This window comes from Sus scrofa, chromosome 1 (assembly GCF_054392235.1).
Source record: "Sus scrofa isolate SSC_HxYL_T2T_F1_AM1 chromosome 1, Sscrofa_HxYL_maternal_Yorkshire_Landrace_v2.0, whole genome shotgun sequence".
Lineage (NCBI taxonomy): Eukaryota > Metazoa > Chordata > Mammalia > Artiodactyla > Suidae > Sus > Sus scrofa.
The window spans coordinates 163580754-163602481 of NC_139383.1; the positions used below are offsets into that span (position 1 = coordinate 163580754).

General features: G+C 35.1%; 1 protein-coding gene across 50 annotated transcripts in view; it reads left to right on the top strand.

Moving 5' to 3' along the window:
* Nucleotides 1-21728, top strand: part of RTTN (rotatin) — a 144256-nt gene that overhangs the window by 66131 nt on the left and 56397 nt on the right. For 36 of the 50 annotated variants that reach the window (XM_085017773.1, XM_085017779.1, XM_085017813.1 and 33 more), the window contains 5 exons: nt 50-269; nt 8425-8553; nt 9440-9550; nt 12036-12194; nt 13428-13499. In XM_085017773.1, the coding sequence (XP_084873899.1) occupies nt 50-269; nt 8425-8553; nt 9440-9550; nt 12036-12194; nt 13428-13499 (691 nt within the window). Of the gene's footprint in view, nt 1-49; nt 270-701; nt 982-8424; nt 8554-9439; nt 9551-12035; nt 12195-13427; nt 13500-21728 lie in introns of those variants that run through there. The other 14 variants (XM_085017784.1, XM_085017802.1, XM_085017838.1 and 11 more) reach the window with 2 other exon arrangements.

Genomic DNA, 21728 nt, shown 5'->3' on the forward strand with positions numbered 1-21728 from the left:
CCATTGCATTTGTTCTATGATTGATTTTTTTCCTCCTTTACAAACACAGGAAATGCTTGGAACTTTTTTACGTTTTCCAAACGCAGCTGGCTCTGAAACTGCTCCAGTGCCTGAGAGTAACAGATGCCCCTCATTTCTACGGGCTGCCCTCACTTGAGAGGACTTTACGTGGGATGGCCCACCTCACAGCATTTCCCGGATGGAGCTCACACTCTCCTCTCACAAAGCCACTCGAAATTTGTGTGAAGTACTTGTCAGGTCTCCTCGAAGTAAGTGAAAACAACCAGTGACTATAAGAGCAATAATAACCCCCCATAATGGCTATTTTCTATTTATTGATTGCTCAGTGTGTGTGAGGAACACTGTTAGGCACACCTTATGTGTTACTCTATTTAATGTACTTTTTTTGCTTTTTTGGGAGTTTTTTTGTCTTTTGTCTCTCTAGGGCCGCACCCACGGCACACGGAGGTTCCTGGGTTAGGGGTTGAATTAGAGCTGTAGCTGCCAGCCTATGCTACAGCCACAGCAGTGTGGGATCCAAGCCAGGTCTATGACCTACACTACAGCTCATGGCCACGAAGGATCCTTAATTCACTGAGCGAAGCCAGGGATTGAACCTGTGTCTTCATGGATACTAATTGGTTTTGTTATCCACTGAGCCATGATGGTAACTCTGTTTTTCTTTTTTTTTTTTTTTAAAGGCCACACCTGGAGGATATGGCAGTTTCCAGGCCAGGGATTGACTCTGATCCACAGCTGTGTCCTATGCTGTAGCTGTGGCAACACCAGATCTTTAACTCACTGCACTGGGCTGGGGATTGAACCTGCACCCCTGCAGCTACCTAACCTGCTGCAGCGAGAACTCCTCATGTAGATTATTATTCATTGTTTATGTCTCGTCATAATGGTTAAATGTTTTAATGACTTTTATTAGCAAACATGTAAGATTACTTTTATGAATAAATTCATTTTCAAGAAAAATAAGGCTTACATTTCATTAAGCCCCTGTATTAAGGTAACTTGTTTATTTGCTTTTATTAACCCTTTTATTTGTGAAATATAACACATGGAGAAATCACACAAAACAGAAATATGTAGCTTGTCTATTATCACAAAATGAGCACCCATGTAACCACCCCTGATCCCACAGTGGAGAGTGACGAGGACCCTGGAAGTTTTCTTCATACCCACTTCCAGTTTCTATTCCTCTCTGGAAAGGTAGTTGTTATTTTGATTTTTATGGTAATTACTCCTTTACATTTCTTGATGGTTTTACCGCTTAATTATGTGTTCATATACAATAATTTCTCATTCTTTTGATTTTGTTAAGTGGAATTGTATGTCTGGCTGCTTTCTTTCTAACATTATGCTTATGAGGAGTTCCCATTGAGGCACAGTGTGTTAAGAATCCAGCTGCGGTGGTTCAGGTTGCTGTTGTGTAGGTCAGCTGTGGCTTGCATTCAGTCCCTGGCCGGGAAACTTTCATATGCCATGAGTGTGACCAGAAAAACAAAAACAACAGCAACAAAAAACCATTGTGGTTATGAGAGTTACTCATTTTGCTTTCTGTAGGTGGAGCTCATTAATTTCACTTTTTGTATACTATTCTCTCTACCATAATGTTGAAGGACAATTTGGCTTCTCTTTTTCTTCCAGTTTAGGGCAATATTGGATATGGCTGCTGTGCACATTCTTGTTTTGTGTTGAAAATGAGTATATTATATATATTTTTTGTAATTTTATTTTCTAACTATGGTTGATAAATGGAAATTTTTTATTTTTTTATTTTTATTTTATTTTTTTGCTATTTCTTTGGGCCGCTCTCGTGGCATATGGAGGTTCCCAGGCTAGGGGTCGAATCGGAGCTGTAGCCACTGGCCTACGCCAGAGCCACAGCAACGCAGGATCCAAGCCGCGTCTGCAACCTATACCACAGCTCACGGCAACGCCGGATCGTTAACCCACTGAGCAAGGGCAGGGACCGAACCCGCAACCTCATGGTTCCTAGTCGGATTCGTTAACCACTGCGCCACGACGGGAACTCCCATGGAAATTTTTTATATGTTAGTCATGTACCCAGCAATCTTTGTTTCCAAGCTCAGAGGAAAGACCTTTAATGTTTCATTTTTTAGTAAGCTGTTTATGGTAGTTAATTAAAGTCGGATAAAGGACAGTTTCTTCTAATCTTACTTTGCTGAGTATTTTTTTTTTTTTTTTTTTTGACTTTTGGCTTTTAGGGCCTCACCAGCAGCAAATGGAGGTTCCTAGGCTAGGGGTTGAATCAGAGCTGCAGCTGCCAGCCTACACCACAGCCACAGCAACGCCAGATCCTTGACCCACTGAGTGAGGCCAGGGATGGAACCCACGTCCTCATCTATGCTAGTTGGGCTCGCCAACCACTGAACCACGATGGGAACTCTGAGAATTTTTTTTTTTAAATCATAGGTGTATATTGCTTTTTTCAGTTACTTTTAAGTTAATCATATGATTTTTTTTTCCCGTATTCCATTAAGGTGATAGATTATATTAGTTGATTTTAAAATGTTAAACAACTTTACATTTCTGGAAAAATTTCAACTAGTTGTGATCTTTTTGTATATAAACAGATTTAGTTTGTTAATATTTTTATAATTAATCTACCTATTTTTATAGACAAAAAAGTTTCTAGAATTACTGCATCTATCTTCTTTCTCGTAAAACTTTTGTCAGGTTATAAAAATAAGTCCATCCTTATACATGTATATTTTCTCTTTTTCTTTATATAACTTTCGCTTTTTTTTCTTCTTTGGAGTAGTTGATTTGGTGTTAGTTCTTCCTTAAATGTTAAATAGAATTTGATGGTGAAGCAATCTGGGACTGGAGTTTTCTTTTGGGAAAGATTACAGATTAGTTGAATTTTTAAAGTAGATCTAAAATTACTCAGATTTCCTATTTTTTTTGTGTGTCAGTCTTAGTAAGCTATGTTTTACTGGAATTTTACCTGAAATTTCAAATTCATTGCCCTAAAATTGTTCATCAAATCATCTTACTTTTTAAACATCTGTCAGATCTGTAGTGAGGCCACATTTCATTTTAGTTATTCCATATCTCCAGTTTTCTCAATTGGTCTTACTGGTAGTTTGTATGTTTTATTAGCCTTTTCAAAGAATGAACGTCTGGCTTTGTTGATCCCCTCTTTAATGTTTTTTCCCCCCTTTTATTAATTTCTGCCTATATTTATTTCCTTCTTACTTTTGTTTAATTTATGGCTCTTTTTCTATCTTTTTAAGGTGCAGTCTTTTTCTTTTTTCAAAAATACATTTTTAGTTCTAATTATCTTTCAGGCATGGTCTTAACTTTATTCCACACATTCTGATATGCCATGCCTTTATCATCATGTAGTCTAGTATAGTTTTAGAATGATACAGTGGATATAGCAATGATGTGTTTTTGTAAGAGAACAGCTTTACCGAGATGCCCTGGCAGCCAGCCTTGCGTATTTGCACATAGGCCACATAGGCAGGGCTTAACTGTAGCTGAGATGAGCTTTCCGTGATCCTTTTGGAACTTGAGAGGAATTGTATGTCTGGCTGCTTTCAATGAGCAATGCTCCAAGGCCATTGCTCATTTGCCTCACTCTTTCTTAGAAAGTCTGTCATGGGCCTATTTTTATCCCCTTGGATTCTGGTGAGTGGGCTTTCTGCCTTGCTCCCCATGGGTACAGCAGTGAGCTGTGGAGAGCTTAGCTGTAGCCTGTCCTGAGAGCCTCAGCAAGTACCCTCCCATTGTATTGTTCTCTTCTGGCCCCATTGTTTCAGTGTCACTCTGTAAAAGGGATACTGGGAGCTGGCACCTTTGCCTACTCTTGTTTCTGCTTTTTATATAATAAACTGTCTCAATCTAAAAGTGGCTCATTGTTTCCTTAGTGACCAAATTTATCAGCATTCCTTGCCTTGAAAGCTTTAGCAATAAAGGTTGGCATCTTTAACTGTGTTAGAAATTCAGGAAAGGCTCCAGGAGGAGGCAGTGTAGGGAGAGGTTTAGAAGATCAATAAACTCAGAAGTGATGAGCATTCTAGACATGGAATGTTTTGACCAAATCCTATCTAGAACTTCCTATTCCTTGCCACTGTTCTCTTCCTACCACCAGATCATCCTTTAAAACAGAAACCTTTCATTCTGATCTCCTTTTTTCAAGTGCATTAGGCTCTTTATAATATTTCTTTTTTTTTTTTCTTTTGTCTTTTCTAGGGCCGCACCTGCGGCATATGGAGGTTCCCAGGCTAGGGGTCTAATCAGAGCTGTAGCTGCTGGCCTACTACATAGCCAGAGCAACTTGGAATCAGAGCCATGTCTGTGACCTACATACACCACAGCTCATGGCAACACCAGATCCTTAATCCACTGAGTGAGGCCAGGGATCAAACCCTCAACTTCATGGTTCCTAGTCGGATTCGTTAACCACTGAGCCACGACGAGAACTCCCCTAATCTTTCATTTTGACTCTTATATCCATTTTAATTTTTATACCACATTTCTTAAAGTTTTAGTTAAATTTGCCTCTTATCATTACATACTTAAAAAAGTCTATTTCTTTTATATAGTTTCTTCTCTTTTTAGGTGGCAAAGTTTAAGATCTTACTTGTTCATTTATCTTCGCTTGGTAAGCCTTTTCTTACTCTTTCAGATATAGTCACCCAAGTATTATTTGACTGACTGATCTCTTCTATAGGTTATGTACCTGAAGCAGTTTATATATGCCACTGTTATGGTACTTAATACATTGTATTTTTATTTTGCCTTATGCTTTGATCTATTAGACTGTGAGCTTATGAGAATCATCTATGTACAGTTTCCACTATTATAGCTCCCCATTGGCCTAGCACAGTGATTTTTACATAGTGGACAGATAGTGAATCATTTAGTTGTATCATAGCTATGACTTTAAAGTTAGAATAAAGTTTAACTTTGGGGAAATGTGACATAAATGAATGTTAATGATGTGTGTTTAATTTTTGTATTTTCATTATTAAATCATGCTTTAGGTGATGTTTGTATATTCACCTGTAAATCATGCTTCAGATGATATTATCTAGGATTTGTTTCTAAAAGTACATCTTGTTTTTTTTTTAAAGATTTTAAAATTCTAAATACTCTCAGTTTTACTGTAAAATTTAATATGAATTTTAGTGTGGTCACTTTAATGAAATAATTTTATCTTGAATAATTATAAATACTGAAAAAGGGCAGACTGTCAATATGTTATCTCATGCTTCAAAGTGTCCATGATCAGAAAATATGAATCTTTAGAACAGATGTATTAGCTTAAGACTTAAAAAGTTTTTTAAAGAGTCAACTCCTCTAATGCATTTAATATAATACCACCTATAACTACCTAATTTATAGCGTTATTTGTAATGTGATTTATAAATACTCTGTTTATAAATCTTTTGGAACACATCTCCTCTATTAAGTGATTTTTATCTGTTTCAGATTGGAGATATACGAGGACATAATTGTAATTGAAGAACTTAAGTATTAGATTATATTTAGAAACTATCAGAGGTACTTTTGTTTGTAAAATTGTGTTAAGAGGAGAGACTTCAGGTCACACCTCTGTTTCAAATACCTGAAATTAAAATGAGCTTTCTATGTTATTGGAGAACAAAAGGGATTAGTTCTAGGTAAAAAGTCTAGGCAAAAAGACAGTAATATTCTAAGCCAAGTTGTCTTTGAGGTAAGAAAAAACAGCACAGTTTATTAGCTAAAGAATAGATAGAAAGTATAATCTATGTTTTATAATGTTTCATAGTTATGAAAACCTGATGAACAAATCTTGATTTGGGGTACATTTTATGCTTCATACAACATCATGGGAAGAAAATCTTTATGTCGTTACATTAAATGAAAAGATAATAATATGAAAAAGTCTGTCACTTTTGTTAGGGATTGTGGCAGAGTCCTATTTAATCTTACTTGGATCCTTCTGCTTAATTACTTAATTAGCTAAACAGATTTCTTTATTTTACTACTGACTATACTGATCTTTTAGAGAGTAAAATAATATTTATGTGAATGGACGTTGAAACAAAGTCATTGTTAGTCCAAATGATTTGCTTCATAGTTTCTCACTAATTAAAGCTGATTCCTTTTCAGATGGGAGCTAAAATTCATTATTAGATATTTTGTTTCTGCCCAGTGAAATTTGAGTACGAGTATTAGCTTTTCATGGTTGAGGAATGAGACTTTTAGATTAAGCATGATGCATTATGGTAGGTGAATAAACTATGATAATTGTTAAAAATCATATATGAAGTGTAATTTCAGGGATCTGAGAATATATCAAGTTAACAGGAGATAGTATCAAAGTAATACTATCCCTTATAAGTAGACTTGTCCCTATAAGCTAGAACTAAAACCATGATGATACAGGAAGTTCCCATTGTGGTTAGGAGTTCCCATTGTAGCTCAGCAGGTTAAGACTGACTAGTATCCATGAGGATATGGTTTTATCCCTGGCCTCCCTCAGTGGGTTAAGGATCCAACATTGCCATGAGCTGTGGTATAGGTCACAGTCTCAGCTTGGATCCCATGTTGCTGTGGCTCTTCTTAGGCTGGCAGCTGCAGCTCCTATTCCACCCCTGGCCTGGGAACTTCCATATCCTGTGGGTGGGCCCTAAAAAGCAAAATAAACAAACAAAAAAACCATGATAATATAGCTCTCTCCAATGGCTTATAACAAGATAATAAGGAATTGATCATTTAGGTTTTTACTTCTAAGATGGTCCTTTAAAATTTTAAACTTTTAATTATGAAAAATCTCACACATATGCAGAAGGAATAGTAGAGCAGAGCCCATGGAGCTGTCACCTATGGTTGTTAACCACTGGCCCATCTTGTTTCATTTTCAGACATACTATACAATTGTTTGGTTTATGAAAATTCTAATTTAAGTCAAAATCCCAAAGTTATCTTATGAATAAATTACTTTTGTTAAATAAGCTGTGCCTAACATGATTTATATTTATGCTTTTTTCTTTTTTTTTTAAACTAATCTGTTCTTCTGCAGGTGCTTAAAAGAATCCAAACTAAAAAGTAGTCTCTATTATAAGACCAAATAGCTTACATTAAAGAATTCTGTGCTGAATAAAAGCATTCAGAGTCCTTGGGTAGATGAATTAAAATTCTTTCTGTTGTATTAGATAATAAGTAGTTTTGATTGCTTTGACTCACACAAGTTTTTACTTCATAATATATTGGCACCTAAATATACTTAGCATGCTTTTTATTTTATTTTTGCATTTTTGGGCCATACCCACAGCATATGGAAGTCCTCAGGCTAGGGGTCAAATTGGAGCTACAGTTGCCAGCCTACACCACAGCTCATAGCAACGCTGGATCCTTAACCCATTGAGCGAGGCCAGGGAACGAACTCCCATCCTCATGGATCCCATCCTTATGGATTTATTTATTTTTATTTCCCCAATACAATTTTTTTTCTTACTCTACAGGTTCATTGACTGCTGAACCACTAAGGGAACTCCCTTAGCATGCTTAAAAATATATATATATATTTTTTTTCATATATATATATTTCATATATATATATTTGTGAAGTATAACATCTTTTTACTTTGAATTTTTTGTTTGTTTGAATTGAAAGCTATAAAGATTCTTGTTATTCAGTGTCAACAAATATTTATTGAACCCCTCTATGGAGGACAATAAATGATTTACACAGAAATGTTCCAGAAGAGTTTGTCACATATTTTAAAGGATTTTCTTGATCAGGTAGAAGGACTTTTTCTCACACTGCTGTCTCTTAACTCCTGTTTTCATTCTGATTGTGCTTCTTAGATAAGGGCATGTTGCTTCAAATAAGAAACATTTCTTTTGTTGTTCTTGATGGAAATATGTTAAGGCCACAGATATGTGGAAGAGAAAAAGTTGGCATAGTTGATGATTAAATACTAAACATATAGTTAAATATGAAGTAGAAATCTAACATTGCCCAGAAATGGAGAAACTGTCTATTTACACTTAAGCCATAATTCTGGAAAATCTAACCTAACTCTTGGTAGTTAGAGTTTTATATAGCTAGCAATTTCTAATTCTACTTTTCAACAAGATATTTGTAAAATAAATTATTTTACTTGAAGTATACTCTAAAGCATATTTTAAATCACAAAATCTCCTAGGAGTATACTACACATTCTTTGTACAAATTCCAAATGGAAAAAAAATTTAAATCAAGAATATTTGTTTTAGTTGCAAAATACATATAACATACAATTTACCTTCTTAACCATTTTTAAATGTATAAACTAAAGAATATTATAATATATTTTATGTGTTTAGGATTCAATTCAGATAAGTCAGTAGAAAGTTATGTATTTATTCACTAAGAGTAAGGCCACCACAAATTTGTTTGCATTTGTTTTTCAGGTTATTACTTCTTTTTATGTGGAGCGTGGGGGAAATGCTATGTCCTTCATGGGAAAAGGTGTCACAAAGAGCACGGTTCTTTGCTTGCTTCACTTATCCCATGAGATGATGGCCCAGGCCCAGAGCTCGGTGAGAGCATTGAGAGCTGCCTGTTTTCCCACAGTTGCTAGAAAAGGAATGTGCTTTGTCTAATATGTCTATTCTAGAGAAACATCTCTTCTGACTTCTGTTTAGGAAACAAAAGTGATTTATTTTTTATTTATTTATTTATTTTTATTTCCCCAATACATTTTTTTTTCCTACTCTACAGCATGGTGACCCAGTTACACATACATGTATACATTCTTTTTTCTCACATTATCATGCTCCATCATAAGTGACTAGACACTCTCATACTGAGTGAAGTCAGAAGGAGAAAGACAAATAACATATGATATCACTTATATCTGGAGTCTTATATATGGCACAAATGAACCTTTCCACAGAAAAGAAAATCATGGACTTGGAGAATAGACTTATGGTTGCCAAGGGGGAAGGGGAGGGAGTGGGATGGACTGGAAGCTTGGGGTTAATAGATGCAGACTCTTGCCTTGGGAACGGATTAGCAATGAGATCCTGTTGTGTAGCATTGGGAACCATGTCTAGTCACTTATGATGGAGCATGATAATGTGAGAAAGAAGTGATTTTTGACTAAGATGTTTCTTATAAACTGTGTATTATACAAATCTGAATTTTACTTGAAATTTATTTTGATTGAAATCTGCATGCGCTAGAGAAGTACATTTTGTCTAAATTATGGTGAAAATAGCTGTTCTGAGGAACAGTTCTTATGTATAATTTTTTAAGGAGGAGCTGAGATTTTTGTTTGCCTTTTTTGGCTAAATAATGAATTAAAACCAAGTCGTAAGAATATTTTTACTTTGTTTTGATTTTTAAAAATTAAATTATTTTAAACTTTTTCTGTTTTACTCTTAGAAACTTCTCTGAGTTTCTGTTCCCTCTTTTTCTTTCTAGGAGTGGATGTCACTTTGGTTCTTGCCTTTAGGTGGTCATAGTGAAGAACACGTGCCCACTCAACAGGGGTTGGCTTGGTTGATTCCACTGTGGGTTGATCGAGACCCAGAGGTCAGTGTGAAGGAAAATCGATCCCATTATGTGTCGATTAAAAACAAATGAAATAAAATATATATGTATATACATATTTGTATTTTCCAAAATGAGTTTATTTTTAGTGACTATAAGTTAAGCTATATTTACCCCTGTCTTAGTCAACTAGGGCTGCCTAATAAAATACCATAGACTGGGAGGCTTGAACAAAGAAATTTATTTTCTCACACTTTTGGAGGATGAAAGTTGTAGATGAAGTTGTCAATGTAGTCAGGTTTGGTGAGGACTCTTTCTGGCTCTCAGGTGGCTCCCTTTTCACTGTATGCTCATATGACCTTTTCTCTCTTCTTATAAGGCCACCAATCCTATCAGATTAGGATCACACTCTTATGACCTCATTCAACCTTAATTACCTCCTAAAAGCCCTGTCCTCAAATTTGGTCACATTGAGGTTAAGACTTCAATATATTCAGTCAGATTCAGAGTACAGATTAAAAATAGTAAGAAAGGATGTATTATAGAATCTATCACTTTCAGAAAGAACAGCAAAAAATTAATTGGAGAAGTCCAGCCATTTTCAAACACTTTGGAGGGATAGTAGCCAAGTGATGTTTGAGTGTCATTTAATAAGAAGAGTACCATTACAGTACAAGAATAGCACTGTTACAGTGCAACATTTTATATCATAAATCAGTTTTCCAGTTTAGCCATTTGTTCACTGATTTAAATTTTTTTTTTTTTTTTTTTTTGCCATTTCTTGGGCCGTTCCCACGGCATATGGAGTTTCCCAGGCTAGGGGTCAAATCAGAGCTATAGCCACCAGCCTGCACCAGAGCCATGGCAACGCAGGATCCGAGCCGCGTCTGCAACCTACACCACAGCTCACGGCAACGCTGGATCCTTAACCCACTGAGCAAGGCCAGAGACCGAACCCGCAACCTCATGGTTCCTAGTCGGATTCATTAACCACTGCACCACGACGGGAACTCCTGATTTAATTTTTTAAACTACTTTATTGACATACAAAAAGCTATACATATATAATATGTACAACTTCATGAATTTGGAGATATGTAAACACCCCTGAAATAGAAACACATCATCAGAATCAATGCTATAAGCATATCCTTCCCTTACAAAAGTTTCCTTCTATCTTTACTGTTTGTCTTTGTTATTAGAACACTTAAGATCTACCCACTTAAGTGTATAATATAGTGCTGTTTACAGTGTAGAGGTACATTCATTAGCCACATTAAACTAGGAATGGTTGCTTGACTGAGCTGTGACTACATTGTTTTTTGTACTCTGTAGTTATCAGTGAAACTCTGTTTTGCAATCAGAATTCAGAAGTTCTCCAACATATGTAGTTTGAGCAGCACTTTTACACCATATCAGCCTTATCTGAAAATATTTTTTATTAAAAATAATTTTGGGGAAAATACTAAGTGACTTATAAAACGATAATTCAGTTACCTCTTTTAGACAAGTTTCAAAGAAGTTAAAACCATTTAAAGAAATAACGAAAAATTAAGGAAAGGTAGAATGCAATCATAGGTATCCTCTTAAAGTGAGAAATAAGAATCATGTTCATAAAAGTAAGCACTATGCTTTCCCTAGAAAAAGGCTTTTGAATTATAATTTTTATTCTTATGCCTGGTTTTGACTTTGTGGTTTTTTTTTTTTTTTTTTTTTTTTGTCTCGGGTTTTGTTTTTTGCTTTTTAGGGCCACATGTGCAGCACATGGAAGTTCTCAGGCCGGGGGTCAAATTGGAGCTACAGCTGCTAGCCTACACCACAGCCAGAGCAATGTGGGATCTGAGCCGCATCTGTGACTTACACTGCGGTTCTCCGCAATGCTGAATCCTTACCCCCACTGAGTGAGGCTGGGGATCGAACCCGTATCCTCATGGATACTAATCGGGTTTGTAACTCACTGAGCCACAACGGAAACTGCCATATTTGTTTTTTTTTTTGTTTGTTTGTTTTATTTTTTTTTTGTCTTTTTGTCTTTTGTTGTTGTTGTTGTTGCTATTTCTTGGGCCGCTCCCGTGGCATATGGAGGTTCCCAGGCTATGGGTTGAATTGGAGCTGTAGCCTCCGGCCTACACCAGAGCCACAGCAACGTGGGATCTGAGCCGCGTCTGCAACCTACACCATGGCTCACGGCAACGCCGGATCGTTAACCCACTGAGCAAGGGCAGGGACCGAACCCGCAACCTCATGGTTCCTAGTCGGATTTGTTAACCACTGCGCCACGACGGGAATTCCCCATATTTGTTTTTATTTAACTTTTATTATCTGTATTTTATTTTCTTAAATCATGGAATAGGATTTTTTATTCATTCATAAACTTGTAGGACAGTTTTATTTAAAGGACTTTTGTAATTTAAGGTTATAGAGAAAGTGTCATAAAAGTATGATATTTTATGTACAAGAAAAATAAAGGGTTCATGTTGTGAAATTGGATTCTTTGGTCTGACAACGTTTTCTTCATTTTGAACAGGTGAGGTTCACTTCACTGGGATTAGGATCAGCACTGACCACCCTTGAAACTGGCTGTGTGGCTTTGGCAAATAGCTGTCAAAACATTTCTGGTGGGCTCTGGGGAACAGTGCTGAACATTCTTCTGGACCAGTCAGAATGTAGCATGGTGCGCCGGGAGGTAGGTCTGTCTTTTAGTTCCTCCTCCATTTTTTTCTCTTGGAAATCTGTTGTGATAGTTCTCATAAACCATATTCCCTGTTCAACATGGCGAGCTGACCACTGACCATTGTCTCCTCTTCCTGCAAAAAATCCAAATGAAATAGTAGAGAACTAAATGGTATTGGTTCACAGTAAAAATAGGAATCCTTTACTCTGAAAAATCAAAGCAGAATTCGGTGTATTTTAATATGAACTCTCTCTTATTACACATTGAAAAGTAGTTCACAGGAAAAAAAATTGCTTTTATATTATCTCAGTGTTTAAGTGTATAAATCTTTACTTAAGATAAGGGGCTTTCAGAATACTCTGTAGTATTTATTATATAACATGTAAGAGGAAAAGTAAATGCTATTTTAATTTTTTCTGAATAGTTTATGGATTTCTTTTTTGCTGCTTTTATCAAAGTGATGATTGATGGAGACCATTTTAAGAACAGTAATCAGATAGTGCTTAGAGGCTTATAAAGAAAATAGCAGCTCCTGGGCCCACTGTTAGCCAGGTTCCAGTTCCAAAATCCTAAAGCTGTAGTTTTCTCATTTGCTTTTTAATAGTAATGTGTAGCTTTACTTGTAGCTACTTGTAAAGTAGCTTTCTATTGATTTACCAAGTTTAAAGATTATCCGTTGACTTCCAATTAAGATGGTTGAAGATTGCACTCCCTTTGGATCCCCTCTGTTTCTCTGGTTATTCTCCTGTAATTATGTCATAATCTTTCACTAAATAGATAATCATTGTTTGCATTATTATGATTATCTAACATAAACATCTTCAGGGCCCAAGAAGTTAAGTTGGATGTTTGTGGTTTGTATTTCTAACTAGCAATTTTTTAGTGAGAGGAGCTTGTATGAGAGAGGAAGAAAGAGAGGAGAGAGAGGTGTGTTGGTGATCTGTAAGAGGATAATGGAAATATGAAAGTATATTTCTGAAGTCCTACCAGAACAGTTTATGTTTTCTAACTAATTTTTTAGAAAAATAGGATTCTGAAATAGGAAAAAATATATTTCCTGATGAAGTAGTTCCCCCCACTATTATGTCATCACCTAACAAGATGAGTTGGGAAGTTCTCATAATGACTTCTCAGTGTGTACAGTTGCCCAGGGTAATGCTTTTTTGTTATTGAATTACAATATATTGGTTATTTCAGAGATGACAACAAGATGGCAGTATTGACATTTTTTTCCTTTAATTTCAGGCTGCATTTATTTTTCAGAATCTCCTTGTAATTCCAATGCCTTCAGTAGTTATAAAGGATTATACTTGGCAGGTAGGTGACTTTAAACAATTATCAGCCTAGTAGATATTTGAGATTAATTGATGATAAAGTTTCAGCATATATATATATACACATATATATATGTATGTATGTATGTATTTCATTAACAATGAAACTTTATTATACAAGCCAATAGGATCTCTTAAAAGAGAAGGTAGAAATTCTCTTATGCTTGATTAGATGTACAAATTCTTCTCCATAGTGTTAAAAATTCATTTAAATAGAAATAATCATCATATGTACTAGGTACTCTTCTAGAAGCATGACAAATATCAGCTTGTGTAATGATTTGAGTTATGAACCATTATTATCCTCGTATTGTAGATGAAGAAAATTTAGTATAGCAGGTTTAAGTAGTTTGCCCTAAATCACACCCTTTTCCTCTGAGTCCAGGCAGTTTCTCTTTCCCACTCATTATATTGTCTATCTAATTCAATAATAATAAATTTATTTATCAATATGCATTGATGTTAATGTTTTTTTTTTTTTTCTTTTTGGGTTAGTGCAGTTGGTGTCATCATTTATCTTTCTTTGGTTTCTATTGGATTAATTTTTTGTTTCATGTTCTGAATATCAAGTCAGTAAATAGTTTTACCTAACTTTTTTATAGCCTATTGCTTTTTTAGATGATTAGGAGGATAGAAAAGTGCTTTTCCTGGGGCGATCAGATGTGCTCCTCTTCTTCCCTATCTCTTAGCCCTAAGTCCTCATCCTGTATGTATGTTTATCACACTGTTGCATCTCCCCCCACCCCAAGGATACTAGACAAATCTAAGGTTTCTTTTTAAATTTTCATTAGACTATATCTTTGGAGAAATCACTGTCTCTAGTTGAGCTGCATTGAGGGCAGCTTTTTGGGCAGTCACCTGACATGAATCCAGGTGGTTGTTAAGGCCTGGATCTCATTTAACTCTTGGAAGGATCACTTTTTCCAGATTTTACAAACCCAGCCTAACTGCCAATGATTGAAAATTCCAGGCTGCTTTTCCACAGGCTTCACTAATTTGTTTAACATGCTTTCTGATAATGGTTGTTATTCACAGTCTGTGTTGTAATAAAACTGTAGGACACGAACTAGAAAAAATACCTGGGATTAATGTTCATATTAACAGGGTTGTGGTTTTGATGCCTCTTATGTAATAACTAGGTTTTGAAAGCATATTGTTCTTGGTTCAAGTGCAAATAATCTCTTTCCCATTGTTAAAGTAGTGACACTTGTATACTATAATCTTGGTGAGGTACTGTTAGCGAATTTTTTTTATTATTGAAATAAATATAAAGTCAAAAGTAATAAGATGTCCGGACTCTATCAAGCTTTTGGGACATCACATCGAACTTTGTGTAGAAGTTCACATTTTTTCTAAAAGTTAAATAATGTACAGTTCCTTTTTGCTGCTGGTGACATGCTTATTGCAGCTTTTTTATTATTCTCTAGTTCTTCATCATAGATTTTTTTCTACTAAAAAGTTGAAAATGGTAATGTTAAGTGTGCTTTTTGGAGTCTTTTGCTTTGTCTGTGTTTACTGGAATCAAAAATATTTGAGAGCTACTCTAATCCAAAATAGTACTTGGTGATGAAACTTATAATCTTAAGCAAAATTAGAAAAATAAATCTAAATGTTTTTGTGCATTTTTAACAGACTCACATTTTCTTCCTCTCTCTCTTTTTTGATCTATTTTTGGCTATTATTTTTTGTGTCCTCACTTAGCAGTATAAATAGTTGATAATCCAGTATTTGTCCTTCAGTTTTAAAAAGTTAAATCCCAAAGTGAAAACAGCTGTTCTAGTAAAGGAGATGATAGTCTTCAACTATAGATAATGAAATTTTATAACCTCCATGAAGTTGTGACATTTGTCAGTTTACTACAGCCAGAAAGAGGGTGCTACTTTCCAGCATTTTATTTTATTTTGTTTTAGTTATTTTATTTATTTAGTTATTTATGTTTACAGCCACACTTGTAGCATATGGAAGTTCCCAGGCCAGGTTCTGAATCCAAGCCACAACTGTGGCAACACTAGATCCTTTAGCACACTGCACTAGGCTGGAGATTGATCTGCGTCTCCACAGTGACCTGAGCCACTGCAGTCAGGTTCTTAACTCACTGAGCCGCAGTGGGAACTCCTCCAGAATTTTAAAATTAAAACTGTCTCTGGTAGAATGATGAATAATCTTTGGCAACCAAATGTTTCATTTACTTTTCTTGGTGTATATTTTGCAGTGTTTTGAAAGATTTAGCAGGAAGTGGTACTAGTATTTAGAAGCTTTGGAAATATTTTATTTTGGTTGAGGTCGATAATTTGATTAATTATGTCTTACAAAGAGAATTGCACTTACTACTTTGCGTTTTGCTTTGATGCCTGAAATCTAAATTGATGCCCTCCATACTCTTGATCCACTGAGTCTTGTGCAGTGTTCCCTTTATGATTATTACTGCTTTCCCTATTCTTTCAGCACACACCCAGCAGAAATTTCTATTTCATTATCACTACTGAAATTGCTGTACCTCTGGTAATAATTTGCATGTGTAAATTATCAATTATAGTCTGGCTGGGTTTCCTTTCATTGTTAAGTAAAGTTCAGTGCCCTCCTATCAAATGTGTATATACTTTGTAGCTTTATTCCTGGTTCCACATTTTTCATAACTTTATTCTTCTTTCATTTATGCTCTACTTTTACTGTCTTGTTATAATTTACCTTTCCTTGTAATAGGGCTTAAATCTTTTCTGGAATAAGGTGAGACATATATCATTTAAAACATTTTTGGGAGAGTTTTGAAAAAAATAATTTATTAAAATTATACATTTTATAAAAATTTAGTTCTTTCTTAAGTTTTAAGACTTAGCTTATAATTTTTCTTTCTTCTGCTTCTATTTATAAGCTACCAAAGTATAGCAGTCTTTTTAAAGAGCTTTTGGGTAATGTTTATTTCATTTGCAAACTTTCTTTTTTTTTAATTGAAATATAGTTGATGTATAAAATTATGTAAGTTTTAGATGTACAACATAGTAATTCATGTTTTTTAGAGGTTGTATTTCATTTAAAGTTATAAAATATTATCTGTATTCCCTGTGTTGTACAATACATTTTTTAATTTTAAAAAACCACTGACTGCTATAATCTATCTTAATCTTCCTCTTCTCTGAAAAATATTGGCATTTAATGTCTATATCATTAAATTAAGTTCTTTCCCTTGTATAACCTTTACTGCTTGCCTATTTCTTATCATTTAACTTAATCTTCCTAAATGGAATGTATATTTCAGGACCATATTTTTAATATTTAAAAAAAATTTCTTCCAGCCCCAACCACAGAGAAGATGGTGCTCCATCAGTCTTTGCTAATGTGTAGAAATGTGCAAATCATTTCATTTTTTCTGTTAGTCTTATTGATATTGCTAAGTAAATAAAGTTGAAAATCAGGTCTTAATTTTGGTAGCATAACTCCCATTATCTTTCCCTGGATAGATAAACGTACAGGGAGTGGGTGGTCATAAGGAGTAGGCACAGATAGAGAACCTCTCAGCACAGCTCTCCTGGGCACTTAGCAGCCCTAACAGGACCTGGAAACCAGACTCCTGCTGCACAAGCACCGAGTTCCTATGGCACCAGTCCTTGGTGCATTATAGGTCTTTTCACTTTTGCGTAGAAAAGTGTGGACTGCTTTTTAAGACCAATGTTTATAATGTTGGCTACTCCCTCTCTCAGGAGACCTTAAAGCATGTTTATAATGTTTATAATGTTGGCTACTCCCTCTCTCAAGAGACCTTAAACCATGTTGTGCTCCCAGTTGGCTGGTGTCTTGTAAACTGATTTCCTATAGTCTGATTTGGATTTAGTCCTATGGAATGTGAAGATTCTGTTGCTGGATTTAGTTTGAACTCAAGGATTCTTAGCCTCTTTTATGGGTTATAATCACTATCATTATTTAGATGTTCAATTTCATATTTGCTTGGGAGGAGTTTCAGATTTGGCTGGGAGGAGAAGACTCCTGCGTACTTTTAACATTTTTTTTATCACTTATTTATATATTTTTTTTCTACTGCACAGCATGGTGACCCAGTTACACATACACGTATACATTCTTTTTTCTCACATCACATGTTCCATCATAATTGAGTAGACAGAGTTCCCAGTGCTACACAGCAGAATCCCATTGCTAATCCATCCCGAAGGCAACATTCTGCATCTATTTACCCCAAGCTCCCTGTCCCTCCCACTCCCTCCCCTTCCACCTTGGCAACCACAAGTCTATTCTCTAAGTCCATGATTTTCTTTTCTGTGGAAAGATGCGTGCACCCACATGTTCATTGCAGCACTATTCACAATAGCCAAGACATGGAAACAACCCAAATGTCCACTGATGGAGGATTGGGTCAGGAAGATGTGGTATATATACACAATGGAATACTACTGGGCCATAAAAAAGAACAAAATAATGCCATTTGCAGCAACATGGATGGAACTAGAGACTCTCATTCTGAGTGAATTAAGTCAGAAAGAGAAAGACAAATACCATATGAGATCACATATCTGGACTCTAATATATAGCACAAAGGAACCTTTTAACATTTTTAATCAGTGTTTGAACACTTCCTTACTTTCTGGTATAGCAAGATGCTAAGACTTTCTCAGCCCCGCCCTGGAATCAGGTATTTGCTCAGAGAGCCCTGATTTCTTTCAGTGAAGAATGGTATATAGAAATGAGATCTGGGTCCTAAATGTGCTCATTGTTCCTAGGGAGGGGTCATTGAGTCTGTGCACTCTCCATGGACAGAACCAGACTGTTTGCATATGTGTTTAGTGTGTTGTAGAGAGATGGCTGACTCATTTATAGTTGTAGTATGTATCATTTCCATATTTGTTGTGATAATTATAATGCATATTTTTCATCTTTGAATGAAAAGATGTGTCCATCATGAATCATTATGACTATTGATTTCACAAAACAATAAATATTTGGTGTCAGAGAAGCAATATAATTTTAGCTATATTCATAATTTGTATGTAATTAGGTTTTTCTTATGTAGTTAGGATCTTTTTTCAATCTGTGTTACATTATAGCATTTAAAAGTTTGTTACAGGAGTTCCTGTTGTGGTTCAGAGGTAATGAGCCTGACAAGTATCCATGAGGTTCCGGGTTTGATCCCTAGCCTCACTCAGTGGGTTACTCTGACGTCATGAGCTGTGGTGTAGGTTGCAGATGTGGCTTGGATCTGGCATTGCTGTGGCTGTAATGTAGGCCTGCAGCTGTGGCTCTAATTTGATCCTTAGCCTGGGATCTTCCATATGCCATGGGTACAGCCCTAAAAAGAAAAAGAAAAGTAAAATGAAAGTTTCTTATATATAAAAATAATTCCATTTTTCTTGAAAATATTCTCCGTTGTTCTTAAATGTAAACTTGTTTTGCTTCATAGCTAATGGGTATTTTAGTATTGTGACACTAGGAGAACGTATGTTTTAAATATATTACAGCTTATTGCATCTTTGAGAGCAATATTTAGAAGTTAATTGGAGTATTCTATGACTTAATTAATTTGCTATTTTCTTTGCAGATTTATTTGTAATGCCCTCTGGTGAATTGCAGAGTTTTCTTTCTTTGCATATTATCTTTCTCAGCTTTCCCTGGCAGTAGTGCAGATGATCTGGCAGCCCCAGCACTCACCTGAGGGCAGGCTGGTAAGGATATAGACATCCTGAGGCAGAGCAATTAGACTGTGCTGAGTTCCCCACCTTGCCAGAAGACAGGCCCATCAATTACTGATGAATCTGTGGAGCAGAGTCTAGTATATGCATGGAGGTCTTCATTTTTCTGGCTCTTGTACATTAGTCATGTGTAGAAAGCCTAAGTCAGACTATCTTTTGTGCGTATGCTGAACCTGGCTTCACTGCTGTGATTAAAGCTCTGCTGACAATGTGCCATTGCTACCGGGAAGCTCTGACATGTGGAGATACGGGATTCAGGCTTAGTTAAAATAAGTAAAAGTAAATAATGGTTATGTAATATGTACATATTCCATATCCTTTAGTTTTCCTGAAAAAATATTTTGAATGGATTGTTTGAATTTTTAGAAAAAATTGTTTATTTCAAGTAATAAATATTCACTGTAAAAAAGCTAATAGAGCTTATAATGAAATCCATTACTCCTTCCATTCACAGAAACAGCTTTACCTGCTACTGATTTTAATTCTTCAGGTAGTTACCTTCCTGTCTCTAAATAGTATGTTTGCAATAATGTTTGATCCTTTACTCTGTCAGTATTTAGGTGTTAGCTCATTTAAATAGAGTCCTGACAATATAGTTTTACTTACTGGTCCTAGTTTCTCCCCTGGCCACCACTGCTGTTTCTGGTCTCCTTACCTATGCATCATATCTCTTACTCCTCCACCCCACCTCCCAATTAAAAAGTAAGGTGTGGTTAAGGTGTTGCTGTCCTTTACCAGTGTCTCCTCCCCCACTTCTACTGCTAATCTTTGTCAGTTTTATCTCTACTTTTACTTTGTGAAGACTGATTATGTTTAGGTTCTTTTCTGCAGCCTCAAAAGTGGAAACCAGTAATTCATTACAGAGCCATTTATTGGGGTGTGGTTAGACTTCCTTATCTCTGCTTCCAGGGCTGTGACCTCTCCAGGACTCAGAGGAAAGCATTCCTGGTGTGTGTGTGTGTGTGTGTGTGTGTGTGTGTGTGTGTGTGTGTGATTATAAAAAATTTATTTGTGCATTGGGTGGTTTTTTTTCCCTTAGAATTTCTATTAATTTTTTTTCTTGCATTGTGAGTCATATAATAGCTCAAGTTTTTTAAGCTCTTAATCATCCTTTCTCTTCAATTAGAATCTGCTTTCCTGGTAATCATCCTCAAAACAATTGTATTCCTACCTAAAAACAAATGCATGAATGACATTCTTCTGAGTTCTTCTTTGTTTGAAAATGTACTTAAATTGCACTGGATTGATATTTTGGGTTACCAAGTATTAAGTTGAAATCCTTCCTCCTAAGAATTTTGCTCCACTGTCTTCTAACATCTTGTGTTGTGATTGAAAAATTGGATGCCCATCTGATTCTTTTTACCTCTTTATGGATGACTTTTACCATCTTCACGTCATCTTTGATGCTCTGGAATTTTTTGATTATATGTCTTTCATTTCTCTTGCTTGACATTTATTAAACTCCTTAACTTGGAGACATAGCTATTTTATATCTTTTGCCTCTGACAATTTTTTCATATTTATTTTAAAAATGACTTTTCCTTTTTCTTTGTTTTATCTTTCCACAAATTATGTGAGTCTTACATTAGGCCTCTTGAATTAATTTTCTGTCTCCTTGTCTTTTACATTTCTATCTCCCAGTTTCTCCTAACATCGTATCCTGGGATATTCTTTTTTTCATACCAGAATTAGTTTAATTTCTTCAATCTTGGTAGGCCAAATAATTTTCACTATGGTTTATAGGCAAAGAAAAATAATCTGGTTCTAAAACTTTATTAGGTACATTTAAATATGTCTTTTATGACTTCTTTCATTATCCTTATACTCTAAATATTTTTCATTTTATATTAGTGAGAACTAGAGAAAAATGAGATTTTAAAACATTAATTAAAGGGTTAATGTGATTTCGTTAATTATATTCTTTATTACAATGATAATTATGCATATTTATAGAATAATTACTATAGTTTTACATTGTACTTACATGTGTAACTTTAACTTACTTTGAAAATATTTATAACTAGAGAGTGGATTTTCAAAGACAGTGGGTTTGTAACACCTTACCTTCTAGCAGATGGTAAACTCATCAGCCTCAGTGGGCCTTTACAGAATAAAGAAACAACAGATTTAAGAACTCTTGAAGAATTTGTTTTCAACGTTTATACAGTTTACATTCATTCATCTATTTTTGGTTAAACCCTTGTGAAATTAGACTGTGGCTGTAACTAATTCAGGAAATATAGACATGATTTTACAAAAGTAAGAATTTCAAATAATTTCATATAATCTATATAGTAAAATATTAGAAAATTGTTCTGAGCATTATTATGAAATATATTAAAACAGTATTTGTGCTACTTTGTTTAATACTTTTATTATTTATTGGGGTTTGTATATAGTTGGAGTTTAGTAAACTTAACTGAATTATTTTTAATATCGAAGTAAGTTTAATTTTAATACTACCATTAAAGAGAAGGGTTAATGGAAATAATCTTATTAATGTAATTATACCTTTA